Raw genomic sequence first — 20,618 nt, 5'->3', positions numbered from 1 at the left:
AATTGAGATGATAACGCGTAAAGTATCGATAATGGTATAGCGCGATGACTTTGACCTCAATTCGCTCAAGCGCTGTCTCACGGGATTTGGTTTCAGAAATGATTTTATTATAACACCACTTGTGCTCCTGACCTTAACAATAGTTGTGAGACATGGTTCAGTAAATTCAAAGCTTGCGAAACGAATACTCTTAAAGAAAACAAAAATAATATTTTATATCCTCTTGATTAATCGGTGAAAAGACTTAAAATCAATTTCTAAATAAAATGACATCGTAAATGACAAAGACTACGAGGTAGGAGAAAATGAAATTGCATTCGAATCGGAGAAAGAGAAGACAACAGTTTCCGTGGTAAGAACAGGCAGACAAACAATTGCGTCCAATTGAAATTCTGCCCTGAGAAAACATTCAATCACGCACAATTAACACCTCTTAACCCGTTCCGCCGTTCGCACGACAATCAGCCGAGCACAATTTAATTGTTTCTAAAACTTTTTTGAAGGTTTTGGCAAAATGGGACAATTCGTAGTGTAGCGGTAAATAGATTTGCAAAATACTGCAGCAATTAAAACATTTAAGACTGAACGTACTAGTGTTACTCCCAAATATATTTTGGTTCCAATTACTTAGAGAACAACATGTCACAACTGAAACTCGTAATTCAAATTAAAAAAAAAATTAAGTATGTAAAATTAGTGATAAAAAAATACTAGGTCGTTTCTCGTTAACATAAAAATTATCAGCTTCAGCATTTAAAATAATTACCTTTGCAGTCCGTTTAATGGATTAATATGAAACTGCCATCGAAATAATATAACCAAAAAAAATAAATGAGTCACAAAAACCATATTCACACAGAGACATTGATGAGCCACGATTTAATTCACAACTAGATCTTAGATCAATTAGAGCAGATGACAAACATTGTGAGTAAGCATGCGTAGGAGGCGTGTCGTGGGAACCTCAGCTAACTCTTGATTAGACGTGGGCTAGACGGATGGATTTTGCCAGAGGATGATTTGAAAAAAACCTTTCGGTTCTTATCAAAGAGAATTGTCGTTTCCAATTCTCTTTGATAATAACTGTTCGGTGCTTTTTATGTTCCAAATTAGTTATTAAAAATTTCAGAATGTTCGGTAATAGAAGGATTAAAACTGAAATCGATGATTATAAAATTTTGATAATAGAACTGAATATGGGGTAAATTTTGTAAGAAAGATTCGATTATTTAATAAAAAATAGTTCACACTGTACAAGGATTAAAGTTGGTATAAAAATTTACGTTATGAAGTACAGTATATACTGTAATAGGTATCTTAGCTATACAGATAAAATAATACCGGTCTGACTGACCTGAAGGAAAGAAAATATGCTCAGCACGATTACTGGCGACATTTAATTTCGGTATTTTTTTTTCAAATGTGTCTGAATTTGTCGTAATTAGCAATTCAATGAGACCATATACTTTGTTTCCAAGCAAGATTATATGGTAAATATTAATTAAGTCCAACAATCAACAACTTCCTCTATTAGCGCGATTGTGTTCACAGAAGAGATTAGGCATGAAACACTAGTATTAATTAAAGCAACATTGTTTAATAAAAATATCGAATATTCCGAAGTCAGGAAGGAGCGACCCGGCTGACCCCGAATGTTTCGCAAATAAAAAGTCTTGTTCGAGAAAATAAAGAGTCTGTGTGTTGGTTAAGATAAGAAGTACCTAGTAGACTGCGCGTCACCAAGATAATGAGAACGGTCAACAACGAACACAAGTAACAAAGATTCATGCATTCCTTGCCATCAATGATATTTCTGCAATGAGAAATTCGAATATTATCTCATTTTTTATCACGTATCATTATTAACATTGGAGCAAAGGAAACAGAAGAATCTTCTCAAGAGAGTTTCGTTAATTCGTTTTGAATTAAAGTATATGAAATAATACCTAAATTATTTTCATCTTGACCTGTTTCATTCGACAATGTTGACAAACAAATAGTCCAAGTTGGTGGTAATGTGTGATTATTTATCAGTAAAGCGATCTTGGCTTCCGTTTGAATTCTCTAGATTGTCATGAGTGGGTCGTTGTAGCCAATTATAATACGCTCCTGTACTGTGACCACCCAGGCTCCGTGTAATGAAACACTTGGATTAACAGATGAAATCTTTAGAGATGCTATCGATATATTTTATGCACGATAAAATTAATGTTTGCATTTTTGGTTTTTATTAAATATATGCAAATATTTAAAGGAAATCAAATCGACCAATTGTTTAACCGATCCTTTAAATTCCTAAAACGTACATAAACTAAAAATATACCAACTATTTATGTAATTGCTTCGATAAAAGTTATATACATTTTTCACTTCATATTTTAAACGAATCGATCGACGATATTAAGTCATAAAATTGTTTTCATATTAATAAAAATACTATAATACGTCTCCATTACTTTATGCGGAGATATTTCATCGAACGATTCCATACAGCACTTAACCGTGTCGAAATGAACAAACTATGCACGAGATATGTGTCCCTCGAACGACGTAATAAGTAACAAATTCCTCTGACAAACTAATATGATGATTTACGTTGTCAATTGTAATTCATTTGCTAATAATAATTCAATGAATGAACTCGGCCCCATTGATGGTGATGAACGGCCGATTGTCTCTCAACTAGGAGCAATATTGGTATGTTCGGTACACTTTGATATTAATAACCGAACTAGCATCACCTTTATTGATGTTTGACTTTAACACACGATGTGATGTTCAAAGAGAAACTAATTAAGACTGAGACAGATCTACTTGTAAAAGTAATGTACAGACTATTGCAATAAATTCTAATCGTAATAAATACTAGAGAATTAAATACCAAATATGTAACTATTTGCTGTCTTGGAATTCTTGTTTTGTGTGTTCCAGACCCCCAACTTAGAGTATCAAATTATGGGTCATCGAGCACGAGCAGTATTAATCAATATTAGTAATGCAGATTATATTACTTTACTAATCTTGGCTCATGGGTTCGTTTGCATTGAATTAAATATATTAATATTTCAAAGATATTTTTTTTTTTTTACATTAACAGCCTGTAAATTTCCCACTGCTGGGCTAAGGCCTCCTCTCCCTTTGAGGAGAAGGTTTGGAGCATATTCCACCACGCAGCTCCAATGCGCTTCGGTGGAATACACATCTGGCAGAATTTCGTTGAAATTTCACACATGCAGGTGTCCTTAAAACATCGTAGTTTTCCTTCACCGCCGAGCACGAGATGAACTATAAACACAAATTAAGCACATGAAAATTCAGCGGTGCTTGCCTGGGTTTGAACCCGAAATCATCGGTTAAGATGCACGCGTTCTAACCACTGGGCCATCTCGGCTCAGTGGTTCGAAGCTACATATTTATATATAAATAGTGTGTTAATTTGAGTAATAAAAGAGGATTTTGTGGTTATTTAACATAATTAAATAATCATTTCGTAACCACATTCATCATTGCGTAAATATTATTATTATTTAACGGTCATTCATAAATACGGTAAATAACAGACAAATTATTATTTTATTTGTATTAAATTAATTAATTGTTTCTTTTTATAATAATAAATTATTATTTATAAGAATATTGTTTTTCTAATAGCTCTGGAATTATATACCTAAGGTATTTTTATCCATACGAATAACTTTTTTTATTTGACACTGTGAGAACTGATGAAATAAGTTTTGTATTATTGTGCAAATATATTCCTCTGATAAAATATGTTTATAGATCATATTAATTTAGTAGTAGCTTATATAGTGATGGCTTTGACACAGATCTAAAACCACACAACAGACTTACTTAAAAATAACTCGGTAGGTATGTTTTTAATTTGATCGTTATGCCCTTACGTACTTGCGTGCCCACAAACCCCTACCGTGAGACTATTAACACATCAACTGACGGTCACCTGATACGATCTCGTATTATTAACCACCTCGTGTCTGGATAAATATTAAAAAATTGCATCCGCTACGATAACAATTGCAATAAAGTCAATCGTAATTGAATGACCGATCACACGATCAGCGGGAGTGGCGTTATTTGAGAGGGCGCCACCGGCCCTGGCGCCGTCTGATAGACAGCTAAAGTCTGCCTCTTCACAGGAAACATAGCGCCAAATAGTATCTTGCTCATGTAGCAAGCACTTATTCCTTGAGCTCGTCGACATTTCGACGAGAAACACTATACCAATTTATATTAAAGGCTAATTTAATCTGTGTTAACAGTCGAGGAATCGATTTTCTAAGATACATATTTTTATGCGATCCTTCTGGACGCCCGAATCGTGGATATTTAATTTTTTTATCTTAAAATTAACATCGATTATATTTTATAATAGTAACATACCACTTATTGCTTATTGTTTTACGTTAATGAAACAGCTGCTTTATATTTCATAGTTAAATAAACAATCAAAATATTCCTTTGAAAAAAAAAACCTATAGCTTTCTCTGTTACGCGGCATTTAAACACACACAAAATACTACAATAATGTTTGTTTCATTAATAAAATAAAATAATAATGAAATAAAACGGGCATCGCATCGGGTATTTCGAAAAGTTATTTTATTTAATCATTTAAATAACGATGTTAAAATTATTATATGAAGTTTTAATGTTTTAAGGACACGTCGCGCCGTACGTTCAATGGATAGTCGACTTTTAACTCATAACGTTATTGTTTTGGAGTGTTGGCTCTAACGTTACAATACTAAGTGTTGATTAATCTGGTCCTTCTTAGGAATACTATTTATAGATACAATTTCAATTAACCTTTCTCCTTCTTCGTTCTGATTCCGTCTTTCATTAAACGTCTTTGTTTACATTGTAAATTATCCAACTGTTAAATTATCTCGGTTGTTAAATTCACATCAGGATATTATGATTCAATTTGGCCTATCAGTAAACTTAAATATCTCGTTATAATTATCGTTATTTTTCATGTGTCACATTTTTCTTATTTTTGTTAAATTGTGAGCTATTTTCAAAATATCAATTCTTATAATTATAAATGATAAAATGATAAAAATCGTAGAGTAAGTAATGGTTGATTTACATGCAGTATTCAATAATTGTATTGAAAAAGAGTAACTTTTTAATTTCTGGACTTAAGTTAGTTATTCATATTTACATTTAAGCCATTATTGTAACAGGACGTCTCAAAAGGGCTTTATGCAAGCCTGTCTGGACATGTACCACCAAGTTATCGTATATTACGATTATTATTATTATTATCAAGCAGCAATACGCAGTTTTGTTGTGTTCCGGTTTGAAGTGTGTGTATCCGATGTGAGTGAGGAAGTGTACAGCCACAAGGGACATTACATCTCAGTTCCAAAGATTGGTGATGATTATGTAAGAATTGGTTAAAATTTCATACAGCACCAATCAATGTCTTTGGACAGTGGTGACCAATTACCATTTGCCCTCCAGCACACCGATGCCATATATATAATTCTTTATTCAAGAAGAGTCTTGTATTCAGACGAAATCTATGACAATTAGTATGATGGGCTATATTTGGCTCTGTTTGGTACCAAAAATAATTTCTAATTTTATTGAAGTATGTTAAATATGAATTGATCTGTCTTTAATATAATAGTCCCAAAAATTTACGTAATTTATATTTTTGAACGCAAGATGTATAAACATTGATGAGGCCTGTTTAAATTTAGGGTCTCGGTAGCACGCGACGTTTTGGACCTGGCGTAAGTTAATAATGAAAGCGATATTGATTTACAAAAGGAAGTATCAGTAAAAATCTACAACAAGTATTTTAATAATCTTACAAAATAAATTTTCAAGTATCATCGACAGTAAATAATCACAACATTAAGAATTACCAAATTAGTTTAATCTAGTAACAATAAGTTTCACCGTATACTTGGCGGTAGGTCTTTGCGCATCTGAGTACATACGACTCACGTATTATACCGGCGAACAGAACATTGTAAAGTTATGTTTTAGTTTGAAGGATGAGTGAGCCAGCGTAACAGCAGGCGCAATAGACATAACGACTTAGTTCGCTAAATTGGTGGTTGGTATTGGCGATGTACTGTTTAGAGTGCGATCCATGGGCGATGGTGACTGCTCACCATCAGGTGCTCCATTTCCCCGTTCGCCCGCGTATAAAATGTATAATTTCTTACAGAAAGAAAACAAGATCGAACTTACAAAAAATGACACAGCGAGTAACAAAAATCAATCAAAAATTAACGTAACATCCTAACAATGAATTAAGCATCAAGCAACAGTAAGTCCTAATAACATAGATTCGTTTAAATTCTTCAATTAAGATTACTTTATCTATAATCATTTATCAACTTAAGAAAATAGTGTGGCTATTGATGGATTAACATTCAGTAATTAAACTACTTCTAAATTTAACGTAAACCCACCATTCATGCATCTTAAGTGTATACTTATTAGGGCAACAATAAGAGCTAACAACAAAGCTTAGTTTAATTCCTTCAATTAAGATTACTTTATTAATAAAAAAATTATAGTAGCTGATCAGTAAGCATCATTTGTACCAAAACATAAGACAGGAAGCTGTGATACAATTGGCGCTGCGAGCGACAAATTAGCGCTGAGCCCGCGCCGGACGCCGGTCATTGATTCTTGACCAGTGTTGGCGCCGTTTGGCCCGCTTCGCTTTTAACATTTTTATTTCCTGAACCCCTGACTCATGATACGTCTATGATTCATAGATGATTGAAGGTCAGTGTGACAATTTTGTTTCATATGAGCCAATTGTAGAAATATCTAAAACCAGCTAAAATACTTTGTGTACCAACTAAAATGCTTTAAATACTTTTTGAATTTTTCTTTTGTTTAGCACTTTCTACAAAATCATTATAACTTAAAAAAAAAGAAATCATCGAAGTCGTTCTTAACCAGGTCGATGTGACTAAGGGAAATAGGAATTCATTTTAAAATAAATAGATTAACTAAAACAATACTTACAGATTTTTCTAATCGGTTCCTCTCGGTATAATCCACTTTCCAGACCTCACGATTTAAAAGTAAAAGTAAAAGATTATTCGATTAAATATGAAAAGTATTTTGATTTGACTTCGTGTATTTGTTTTACGTTAAATATTAAACAAAACCTCACTGAATTAGCTCGGAATTTTTCTATTGATCCTGGTTTCAAATTTACAAATTCTATTTGTAGTTTTATAAGAAGTTGTCTATCCTCAATTACATATAAAAGAAAATTCATATTAAAAAATCGATGACTTTGTTAAATCGCCATGAATTTAAATTGTACGTAAAACTTCCATACCAATCAATAGTCCACAAAATATCTTCGTAAAACTTTTGTACAATTCTATAGTTAAGTACTTTATAGTAATATTTTCTCATCTATTTGGTCTAATAGTGCATATTATGTAACACATGATCGTTACATAGTAATTTAAGAATTCACTCGAAACAAATACAACTCTTGTAATTTTAATTTTGATTTAAACAAAAATATATTTGTTAAGTATTCATTATTTGCGACAAACACAATTAAAATTATGTGATTTTATTATATTGATTGAATTATAATTTAATTTTTATTCAACATATTGTTTAAGAATAAACTGTGTCAGTTAAAGATGTGAACTTCAAAGTCACACTACCATAATTCTACATTAGTGGCCCGAGGCCGCCGCTCTGGCGCCATCGAATCGGTCTCTTCCTCGAGGATGCAGCACTGATTGTCCTTGCTCTTATCATCCTTATCCTGTTTCGAAATGTCCGTCCGTTACTCGATAAATCTTTTCTAATATTTCTTGAGAAAATACAAATTTAGTTGTAATCAATGTATATAGTGCTGATGTATTTTTTTATTGAATAAAAATATAAATATTCTTAATTCAAATAGGCTATTTAAAAAATTTAAAGCTCATGTCAAAAAACATTGATTAACAAGGTATATTACTCGATACAAGATTATATTAAAGATAAGAAAGCGTGGACTTAGTATTTCTTGATTTCCAAGCAGGATATATAAAAAATGTGGAAATGAGTAACCACTGAGTTTCATGCCGGTTCTTTTCCGTAGAATCTACTTTCCAAACCAAAGGTAACTTTACATTGAATTCAAAACTAACATGCCGATTCAAATTTTGTGCCTTTATGAGCCGACTTGTATAAGAATATATTTTGATTTATTAAAAAATTAAACATCCAATAAATATTCCACTGCTGGACTGAGTACTCTATTTTTTATAAGAGAATTTACATTGGCAGAATTTTATTCGGAATATTGAAGATACATAACGATGTTATCCTTTATTAGCTGGCATGAGAATTACACAAATTGAGCGTTTGGAAATTAAATGGTGCTTGGCCGTAATCTTCGATTACGATTTACGCGTCTTACCAATTGGTCTGTAGGCATATACAATGCAAATTTTATTTATATTTTGAAATAATTAATCATAATATTTGTATTTGACAAAAATGAATACGTTTGACAGTTCCTATCAAGTACACGGTATTACACGCAATTAGACGCGATAAATGTAATAAAACGACGGTTATCGTGTGTCCGTAGCAGTGATTACATAAATGCGTCCCGATAATGATATTATCTATGATTTTTTCACGTATTGGAATTTATCGTTTTTAATTAAAATCATCAACGAAATATTTTACCGCTTACGGTTTTCCTTTTGAAATATTTTTGACCGAATCGAACCAGTTACGACCGGCTATAACCGCTTCATGTGATAATAAGCCACGTGACATTTAAATGAAAAACTATAATAAGCTTTAAGAGTCTTTGAATATTAATGAATTAATGAACTAATTGTGTGTTTAAGTCAAGTATGGTTTAAATAACAGTCCCGCGAATGGGCCATATGATACTAAATGGTCAACATTAACTTTACCTTACCGTGACATTATTAGCAGTGACCAATGTAATCCTAATATTTGGAAACCAATATGTTATGTTCAGCCGAGATGACCCAGTTAGAACGCGTGCATCTTAACCGATGATTTCGGGTTCAAACCCAGGCAAGCACCACTGAATTTTCATGTGCTTAATTTGTGTTTTTAATTCATCTCGTACTCGGCGGTGAGGTCGTGAGGAAACCCGCATGTGTTTAATTTCACCGAAATTCTGCCACATGTGTATTCCACCAACGCGTATTGGAGCCGCGTGGTGGAATATGCTCCAAAACCTTCTCCTCAAAGGGAAAGAAGGCCTTTACCCAGCAGCGGGGAATTTACAGGCTGTTTTTGTAATAGTGTTAAAATGTTATGGTCAAGAGAAACTACTGAGTTCCTTGATCCGTTTGAATTGTTTCTTTACGAAACCGGTGTATATAAAACGGTAATATTACGATCAAAAGTGTATATACGAGCCAATATGAATAAAGGATATTCATTTTGTATCCGTAATTACACTAACTCATTCTCCTTTCAAACCGAAACACGAGGATGAACTGATCACTTTTGCATTTTGTGGGTTGAACTGGTAAAATTTTACAGGCAGATAGGCGCCTCGATAGAGTTTTTGTTTATAATCCGGTCGTCACTTATAAAGAATGTCACTAAAATTTGTATAATGATTTAATAATCACAGCTTATCCAAGCTTATCAATGGTAGTAAAATATTTTGATAATAAATCGATTTTTTGTGAGCTGAATAATGCTTTAAAGGAAATAATAAATAATATACATTTATATGACCATCACTATATTTACTATACTTTTGAATTGAAGCACATTTTTTTTTATAAGCATTTTTTTCAAATATCGAACTAGGATGAAGTAACGAAGATCTCGACCATAAATTTGTTTTGGATAGCTTCGTGCTGTGCGTCATTGTAAAATCATTACCATCATAGATATATGTACTATCGAGTAATATCTTATTTACTACTAGCGACCCGCCACGGCTTCGCATGGGTCAAGGCTGATACTAATTATACTACAGAATGTCTACTATATTATGCATGTATACATATAAACTTTCCCCTTAATTTACACTATCTATTACAAAACGCGTCAAAATCGGTTGCGTAGTTTTAAAGATCTAAGCAAACATAAGGACAGACAGACAGTGGGAAGCGACTTTGCTGTACACTTTGTAGTGCTAAACTATAGTAATGAAATAACTCATACAATTACTATATATTTGCAAAAACCTTTAATGGAAATACTCCTACATACCAAATTGCAAGTCATTGATTTCACGCCAATAATGACCGATGTTTATAATACCTTCACTACCTCCTCACTCCTTACCCTGGATCACTATCTGTTCTCACCGATACGGCAGACGATCACAAATAACATCGGACACTTTATTCGCTGTAAAAAAACGTTCTTTAACCAATAAAAACGGTATAAATATACGTCCTTTTGGTATTAAAAACTTTAATTTATTTTGTTAGTTTACAACAAGTGCATATGTCATAATTACTGATGATAATCAAGCTTGTAATCCATACGAAACAAGTTGTAATCTGCTAATCTCAAGTCCCACCCATATAAAATTGAGTGATTCACTGCTTTTAATTGTTGGATGAAAAATACGGAAGGACTCATTATAGTGGCTTCTGTATGAGTTTCGTTTAATTAATCGTTTGAATAAAGTTGATTCATTAAATATTTTCGAGTGAAACGAGAGTGTTAATGAACGTCCAGTGGGATGTCCGTGAGGATTATAAGCGAAGGTCACAGATTCTAATGTGAGTCAATAAGGTTTTTTTCAAGGGGTATTTTTTCGATGGTCGTTTATTTTGAAGTAATTTAGTCCAAGCGTATCCGCTAATCTGCAGTTGAGCTAAATGAGGGAGGAAGCTCTAAAAGCCTTCTTGTTAAGTAAGATAACGCAGAGTCTGCTACTTAATCTGTACTTATATTATAAACGCGTAAGTAACTTTGTCTGTCTGTCTGTCTGAACCATTGAACCTAATATGATGAAATTTCGTATGAAACAAACTTGATCTCCAAGGAAGGACAAAGGCTAGTTTTGTATAAAACGCGAGCGAAGCCACGGACTACAACTAATCAGGGATATATTTTCATATTTGTTTTTATTTGTTCTCAGGAGTATCAGCGAGCGAGGCGCTTCGGAACGGCCTATGCCAGTCACTATGGTCGCCGGTGACGCGCCACGAGCCTCGTATAGCTTCACCACCGCAACAAATAGACAATTACCCTATTAGAGGTACGATATAAGTATATTACTTAAGAACTTTTTGCTATATATTTATTAGAGTCTATATATTTACATTAGCGTCATTGCTCATATCAGAATTATATTTAAAGAGGATGTAATGTCTAAAAAAATTAAATTCTCATATCAGCGATGTAAGTTATTAACAACGCTAAAACCACACCCATCGGCGACCAAAGGCTTCTATGTTTAATATAAAATCTCATAAGCACGTAGGCCCTCGCTGAATTTCCAATAACATTGGGCGTCAAATCCCACGGCTTCAGATTTGGGCTGACATATCTTATCAGACCGACAGCGCGTATCGCTCGGCAAAATTACGTTTGTTTTATGACTCTGATTTGCCGGCGGCAGCGACAAAGCTGATATCGATATGAATATCGACAGTTTAAACGTTCGTGTTATGATGGTTGTAATTCATATATCGAACACAAATTTTGATATCGATGATAAGGGGATCGTTGACAAAAAAATGTATTTTGGAACATATAACATCAGGCAACTAATTTACAAAGTACATAACTAACAACGGATTGTGTACAAATTCCGAACATTTTTAAACTATTACGTGTCTTTTCTAAAAATCATTATTACTATTTAATTATTCATCATAGCGAGTAAATGCGAAAAAGGAATGCAAATATCGTTCGGGGTAAATGGTAATTTGATTCGAGATTCCGGCTAGAAAGTAATATTGTCGTCAAAACAAAATATTAGCTTTATTTGCTGACTCTCCTCTGCCCTCGTCTTGGCACGTTGTAAATCGGATTTGGACATGTGTACCCTTGTAAGCAAACATTAGTATACAAGATAACGCTGCGTCGTGTTTGAAATGTATGGATTGTCTAACATTATGACCGTTTCCGAGAATTATTTCTATTTTATTATTCACTTTAAACATTATGCCCAAACTATAATTCTTATATTTGAATGACAATTTAAATCTAATTCTTGTATTGTATGGTTTTCTCAAAATTAATCTATTCCACCCCTCAAAACGATTGTTAATTTAAATGAAATTAGCCTGCATGTCTGATATATTACAAGTCCAGTTCCGAAGCATAAGGTGACTATAATGCTCGATCAATCAAATGTTGTCCATTCGTGCACGCCAAGTCCCGTCAATATTTGCCAAGTGGCTACAACGTCACGACATCGCCCCACAATTTTATTTGCCCTGTTATTCACGTTTCTGTTTGGCCAAGTGTGGCCAAGTCGGCAAAGTTACATTATCCTCTTGTTTAAAGTTCGCGTGACTTAGCGCTATGACAATTGAATTCTGTGTGCCTCATGAATTGTTGAGGGTTTCGTGATTGTTCCGGTATACTGTCGCTTCTTGGAATCATTGGCTTACTTGTCGCAATTAAAATTACTTATATTATTTTCAAAGACTTTGAAAAATTGAGTTGGTAGATCGTACGTATCTGGTTTAGATTGCCTATAAAGTAATGCTTGACGTGATTTCGACGCTCTTAATGATAGGAATCGCAATCCTCTTAAAACGTATGGTTTCATTTATAAAATGTATAATACAGCATTCTTGGATATATTTTATGAAAGAAACTGGAATAATGTTGTTATGAAATGTAATGCTTTAAGTGGTAGTAACAGTTTTCCTAGAAGCAGTATTTTTTAGTCCACGCCGGAGCAAATTAGTTTTAATTTTTTTCATACTTGATACTTAATGAAAATATGTTGCAACTGGAAACCCGTTTAAGTCGGAATTAATCTAAGGAATTAATATATATAATAACTCTAAATAAATAATATTAAATTAAGATCTAAAATATCTTTAGGCCGTCTGGGTAGGTACCACCCACTCATCAGATATTCTACCGCCAAACAGCAGTACTCAGTATTGTTGTGTTCCGGTCATGAAGGGTGAGTGAGCCACTGTAACTACAGGCACAAGGGACGTAACATCTTAGTTCCCTAGGTTGGTGGCGCATTGGTGATGTAAGGAATGGTTAATATTTCTTACAACGCCATTGACGATGGGCGGTGGTGATCACTTAACATCAGGTGGTACATTTGTTCTCCGCCTACCTATATCATAAAAAATATATATTATTTGTTCCTAAGCTTCACTAACATTTTTTGTCACTACGTGAATAATCAAAATTATATGAAAATGTACTACGAAGTAAACACACGTTAAGAAAACTCATTAAGACCAAAACCTTGTGAAGTGATGATAATCACAAATCTAGGCGCACGCTTAACGATTATTGAGGCAGAATTTAATCTCAAAGATGCCGCGAGCGACATTTCGTCAATGTTTACAAACAAACAGACTTAAATCTACCATTGAATGCATAATTACAATTCCAAATTCAACCTTATGACACAGTCATTAAGAGTACAGTATTCATGTTTAATGGAATCATTAAATTGTTTAGTGCTACAAACATGAACCGTGCTATTGTTTCAGCAAATAATTCGTGGAAACATTGAAGAGAAATCGGGGCACACACAAAGGTGCCGCCGAGATAGTGTAGGAACCACGACCTCTGATTAAATCTTATCAAACTAATATTAAAAATGAGAAAGTTGTGTTTGTCGTATCATCACGCTAAAAAGGCAGAATTAAAATTTTGCCATATTGTCGCGAAATTATACTAATTTATTAATAATAAAATTATGTATTGTTCCTAGAACTTAATTTACGATTTATATTTGCAATAATTAATTAAACATTTATAAACAAATCGACTACCTATAGATTCTAAAGTAAAATGTAAATTTTATTAATGGTTATTGAAAATATTTTTTTATTTTTATATCCGTTAATCACTTAAAGAGTGTGTTGCCATAACAACAATAATAATACTTAATTTCAAAAAATATTTGATGCAATTCTTACCCAAAATAGTTAACAATTTATATGATCACCGAAAAAAGTGCAAATATCAAGACCATCGATGTTAGGATTTAAGAATATCAATGACGTAGCATTCGCTGACAGAGCCAGAGATCAGGGCGTGAACCTAACTAATCCCGCACTCCATATCACTTGAAGATCGTCTGATGTCGCCGCTAAGACCTGATTTATCTCACATATCACCAAAACTGTCAATGCAAACGCTTGTCTTACTGATGTAGGAGATTGAGATTAGTGACGTAGTGTGTGACGCCTCATTTCAGAGATATAACAGAAATGATTTGATATCAAAATTTAGCCAAATTATTTTAAGGTATTACAATCGCTGCTTTAGTCATACTTATGTTAAAAAGTTGAATAGTTTGTTAGTACGAATGCTCTTGTCTTTGGATTTACCAGACCGATTTGATGAAAAATGCGTTTGCCCATTTATTGCGAAAGGTTATGGATTATTATTTAAACGCTACGATCCACGAGGCCAGACCCTTAATACTGGCAAAACTGTCATGAACGGCTAGTATTAAATATGATTTTTACGTTACCAAAAATAAGTTAACAAAATTCGTAAGCGTCTTGCGATCCTTGCCTTTTAAATAGAAAGGTGAACGGGCAAATGGGCTACATGACGGTAAGTGGTCACCAACGCCGAGGGCCATTGTTGCAGTAAGAAATATAAAACATTCTTAGAACTCAGACCTTAAGAACTAAGTTATTATTTCCCTCGTGCCTGTAGTTGAATGCTCACTCACCTTAAGCCGGAACACAACGATACAAAGTATTGCTGCTTGGCGGTATAGTATATGATAAGTGGGTGGTATCTATCCAGACGGGCTTCCACGAAGCCCTACGACTATGTTATGTCCCTTGTGCCTGTAATCACAGGCACAAGGGACATAACTCGTCCACCAACCAATGCCAAAAAAGTAAACCTCCAAGTAAACCTCTTAAATCTTCACATAATTCATTCTTATTTTTAGACACTAATTAAAATAAAATAATGTGTTGTATTTATCAAGGTTTTAGTGCAAAACAATATAATTTTTTTACAACTAAATATTAGCTTTAATCTCGGGTTTATTGCTATTACGTCACTTCCTGAGCGAAACGGTAAAGATAAATGGATCATATAGATACAGTTTTGCGCTAATCTTGCGCAGACCTTCAGAATATAGCTTTGATTAATGCCCAGTGAGAGGATTAAATAAGAAATCCATTTGATTAGACCCGAGGTTTACGATAAGCATGATTTTCGGTGTACCGCGAACAAAAGACGAATGCGAGTACAATTTTGTAAACTGATTAAAGGGGATTTGTTTTTTTTATGATTTTACGATAATGGTAGTTTGTTTTCGTTTTTTATTACGCTTTTAACGTATCGATTCGGTTTCAAGGATAGCTGATCAAGTTTATAAACATATAAAGATAAATAAAGTACTAATTCATATAATATTAAAGAAAAAAATATTAATAAAAGACACGACATTTATTGTAATGTCTAACTGGAATCAACTAAACCAACTTCTTTTACTAGAATATAACATATACAACGTCTATGGTATATAGTTTTTTGATAAATAATATGCTATTTTTGAGCGACAGTCACGTGTAAACTAATGACTTTATCGGTATGATTGACCAGTCGACGTGGAATCTTTCGTAGATGGTTAAACTCTATTTAATTCTTTTAATTTCGTTGATCGTCAACCCTTTTTATTTAATGCACAACGAAGAGGGCGGGTTAAAGTTAATATAATATTAGCACTTTCACTTGTTTTAAAATTTGACTGTTGACGTGACAAAGTTACATTTCATATTCTTGTACTTCTATGAAATATAAATCGATTTTAAATTGACAAAATACAATATGGCGCTGTTCGCCATTTTATTGTGACGTCATATGCTCGAGACGATTCTATCGACAGTTCGAAATACAAACAGTGCAAAGACAATATATTTCTTAATAGTGTTCAAGTCGGATATCCATAAGAGGAACATGCACGTGCGATTCCAATCAGTATTAAATTGTAAATGTGTGAGTGATTTATAAAAAGACAACACATACACAATACTGTATAATTTATTGAACATATTTCGTCATTTACGATCAATGATTTCGTTAATCCAAATCGATAAATGGGATTTAGAATGTTATTACGAATGATAAAAGACATTAAAAACGAATGATAACATTTGATTTATACGTATTTTTTTTTTTTATAAATTCTCTGATAGCGCAATATATAAATAATTATATGTGTATCAAGTTATCGGGAATTATACGATTTTACAAATAATATGTTATTATAGATTTTTTTTTTTTATATGTATGAATTTTATAACTGTCACGTGTAATGAATCGACTTTAATTATTATAGATAATCAGGAGTGGTATTGACAGTGATACTTTTTGACCTTTTCAATAAGGATATGTTAAATGGCGCTATCGATAAAAAGGGAAAATATTATATATTTCGTTTATAAATAATTATTGAAAATAAAATATTAAATAATAAAATTATTGATACTACTGATTCGTAGGTTAAACAAATTCATATTTACTTACAATTTACAATATAAGAAAGAAAAAGGTAGTAAACGACCATTAAACTACCCGTGATAATATACATATATATTTAAAAAATGATTCTTAAAATCTAATAAAGGAAGAATCCTTCAATACACTTTTTACTAATTAGAATACAGTCTCAACGACAATCCTAATTACAATACCTAAGATGACGTCACAATCAGCCTGCGATTCAGCATGGATATGCTGCTAGCACCCTTGCCACCATTCCACACGGTCAAGATTATACAGTCCCTTAATACAGTAGACTTAATGTGAAAAATTCTTATGTAAATAAATATATAAAGAATGACTCCTTGCCATATTGACTCTTTGGAAGTAAAAATTATATTACAAACCAAATAAATTTGTTTGAAATTAAATAATTCAAATTAAATTATAAATCATAATTTTACTACTAGAAATGCAATTAAAATTTCTAACACCAAACTCATCGATATGGGTCCGATGGACCCCAAGCACTCGTACTTTATTAAAAATGAAATTTGACACGCTCCCCATATAAGTCGGGATCATTGTTAAACATTTAATAACAACCTCTAATCCTGACTAACGATTGTAACGTGACTTTGCATTATGTAATTCCTAATACCAATAATTAATATTATAAATATTTTATATATTGTATTGGATGGTATATAACTTCTTCGCTAAGTTATTTAATTCGATACTTCTTAGCTGATAATGATATTTTTATATGAGGTAGGCAGACGAGCAAATATGCATCTTGATTGGTTGGTTGTTGGTCACCACCATATACGATGGCGCTGTAAGAAATATTAACCATCACCAATGTGCCACCAACTTGTGCCTGTACTTAAATTGGTAACTGTTTGGCGGTAGAATATCTGATGAGTGGGTGGTGGTACCTACCCCGACGGACTAGCACAAAGCTCTACCACCAAGTCATTAATAGTTATATGTTGACGTTACTTTGATCAAAACTGTTATATTGTTTATTATTTGATAGTATTATTACGCTGATCGATTTATCCGAACAACTACGTTTTAACAAAGAATTATCAGATCTTCCGTAATATGTAAAGGACAAACAATTTATATAACATTTTTAATCTTTATAATATTTTTAATGATTTTTATCAAATACCGATAATACTAGAAGACTAACCTTAATCTGATCTATTTAAATAATGTTTATTAACATAAAAACATATATGTATTTTATTTTAAATATCCAACTTTTATTGTAAAAGGTCTTATGTACCTTTGTTTCTTAACCTTTGCTGTTTTTTATTCATAAAAATAGTGTTACATACGACGTTTCTATAAATATAATAGAAATAATATCTTATCAAGCAATTAAAAACAAGAAGTTGTTATATTCGTACATTAAATATTTATTTATATAAAACCTCTTTTTTCGAATGCCATAGAATGCATCGTGTAATTTGTGGCCGCTCCTTTTATAATTAAAATTGCATTAGTCTGCAAATAGGTGGACAGTAATGATGCTAATGCACTGTTTGGATAAAAATTAAACGGTAGTTTCGTTTGCATTTTAAAAGCTTTAAATAGATTGTGCTTCGTTTGGAGAGTACTTGAAAGAAGTCAACAAGTAACGAAGTCATTCTCCAGTATTTCATGGAGTACTTACTTAATGTTTCGTGATAAAGTTAAGTAGGAACCTATTAACGTCCTACTGCTGGGTACTGCTGGCCTCCTTCTTAAGTGGATAAGGTTCGCAGCTTACTCCAGCACACTGCTTCAATACGATTTGGTGCCTTCCATCGCAGATTCTCATCCACCACGTGTAGGTTTCCTCCCGATGTGTTCCTACACCGCCGAGCACCAGATGAATTATAAATAAAAATTAAGCAAGCAAGTTGTTATTTTATATATAAATAACATTTGCAAAACAAAGACTGAAGTACCTGACCCTTATAGTCCAAACTTTGAATAACTTAAATTATCTTATTACAAAACAGTACACAATGGAGCTCATAATAACCATCTTTACAGTTCACCCCATTACCCTGAATAGCGACCCATTCAATATTTTGCAAGGCCATGAATTCGAGCATACTGTCGAGGCGGAACAATGAATCCAAATAACCATTAATATGTAATAAATACTATGGGGTAATAAAACCGTGTCGCTTAGGGGACAAACAAACAAGTGTACGGGGGCAACCCTAAACTGCTACTATTGAAAAGTTCGAAGCGTAAAATGTTTGAGGGACTAAGTCATCGCGAACATTGCCGAATTCGGCCGATTGGTTCCGCTCCGAATGACGACAGCTGCAGAATTTCAGATATAGGGGTCGCTCTTCATTAGTGTAACTTGTCTCGTCTCGAGATGGATGTTTGTTTTTGGACAGCGTGAGTCCGCGCTGATGGTTTCTTGATGATCTGCGGATTATTTATTAGAGTTAATATTGGAATGCTATAAATTGGTTTTCTGGCAAATAATAGTTTAGTTCTTTAGTTTTTTTCATATCATCCATTTTTTTTTTATATTTTTTTTTTTTATTTATTATTTGTACAAAATTTCTTAAAAATATGAGGTCATATATTCGTATAGAATAAAAGAATTAGTTAATATCTATGCCAAAAGTTAATTGATTAAACAATATCAACTGATAAATACTTCATAAATTAAAAAGTATTAACGATCGTAAATTGTAAAAACCAATGAAGAGCAAACCAAATAAAGTAAGCGTCGAACGATGTAGTTTCGTTTACTCGCGCCCGCGGATTAGCGAATTGTAAAAAAAGATTGGGGTCCCTCCGACCCGACGTGTTAATTACTGGGGTTGGGCGAGGGTAGAATAGATGAAAGTCAATTTGCTGCTGCGACATGATACGGCTCATTTCATCGGAGCGACAAGTGTGGCACCTGCGCTTTTTCACTGGCCTAGGGGCGTTTCAGCGTCCTTTGTGATCTTTTAGCAAACAATAGCGAATTGCATTGTGTCCCTTTAAGCGTCCGCTCCAAACATATCGAGCATTCTGTTACATTTTCGTACAAGTAGTTCATACATTCGTAATAAAACTTCGAATTGAAGACAAAGCTCTTTGCGAATGTAGTAACATTGAATTGAATGATAAAACAGGTGTAACAATTGTGATTTTCTTTACAGAAGAAATTAAGTTTGGTATCAACCGACTGGTAGGTGAGAGGACAGATGAGGAGGATAATGAATCACACAATAATGAAACCTCGAGGGCAGAAGGGGTATCCCCTACGTCACGCTGTGGTAGTCCATGCTGGGCACCTTCGCCTCATTCACCGCGATCTGTTCGTTCAACCTCTCCCGAACTGGAAGTGGATTCACCACCATCGTCTCCTAGACGACCACCTGATTCATCACCACCGTTAAAGAGATCAGAAGCCTTTTCCGTGAGTGCTTTATTAAGACCAGATGCACCGAGAGTGCAGCCGCAAAGACCTTTCCTATATCCGCCATTACCATTCGCTGAATTTCTTAGAGATGCTGGTAGCCTGGGACTTCCAGGTTGGGGCGGTTATAGTAATTTATATCTTCATGCAGTCCAAGCGGCTGGACCAGAGCTATTAAGACTACGTGCGGCAGTTCTCGGAGCCCCAAGTCCATTATCAAGGCCGTTACCCATCGGAGATGTCTATTCTTGTGTTAAGTGTGAAAAAATGTTTAGTACGCCGCACGGTTTAGAAGTGCACGCCAGAAGATCACATAACGGAAAGAGGCCTTTCGCATGTGAACTGTGTAGCAAGACATTCGGCCATGAAATTAGCCTTAGCCAACATAGGTGAGCGCTTTTTTTCTTATCACCAGTATAGTATTTTACTTTTAATTTATGATAAATTTCTAATTGACATTAAAGACGAGTTACTTAGCACATGTTTCAGCACATGAAAAAAAAATATTACAAAAGAGCATTTCTTTACTATCTTAATTTATTTAACA

At 33.5% G+C, this 20,618-nt stretch overlaps 1 protein-coding gene across 1 annotated transcript in view; it reads left to right on the top strand.

Moving 5' to 3' along the window:
* LOC125077115 (zinc finger protein Gfi-1b) overlaps nucleotides 1–20,618 on the top strand; it is a 55,073-nt gene that overhangs the window by 9,343 nt on the left and 25,112 nt on the right. The window contains exons 2-3 of the mRNA XM_047688920.1: nucleotides 11,114–11,233; nucleotides 19,812–20,460. Coding sequence (XP_047544876.1) covers nucleotides 11,114–11,233; nucleotides 19,812–20,460 — 769 coding nt within the window. The remainder of the gene's footprint in view (nucleotides 1–11,113; nucleotides 11,234–19,811; nucleotides 20,461–20,618) is intronic.

Source organism: Vanessa atalanta, chromosome 3 (genome assembly GCF_905147765.1).
Source record: "Vanessa atalanta chromosome 3, ilVanAtal1.2, whole genome shotgun sequence".
In the NCBI taxonomy this organism is placed as follows: Eukaryota; Metazoa; Arthropoda; class Insecta; order Lepidoptera; family Nymphalidae; genus Vanessa; species Vanessa atalanta.
Note: the sequence above shows the minus strand (reverse complement) of the source record. Positions and strands in the feature narration are given on the sequence as shown.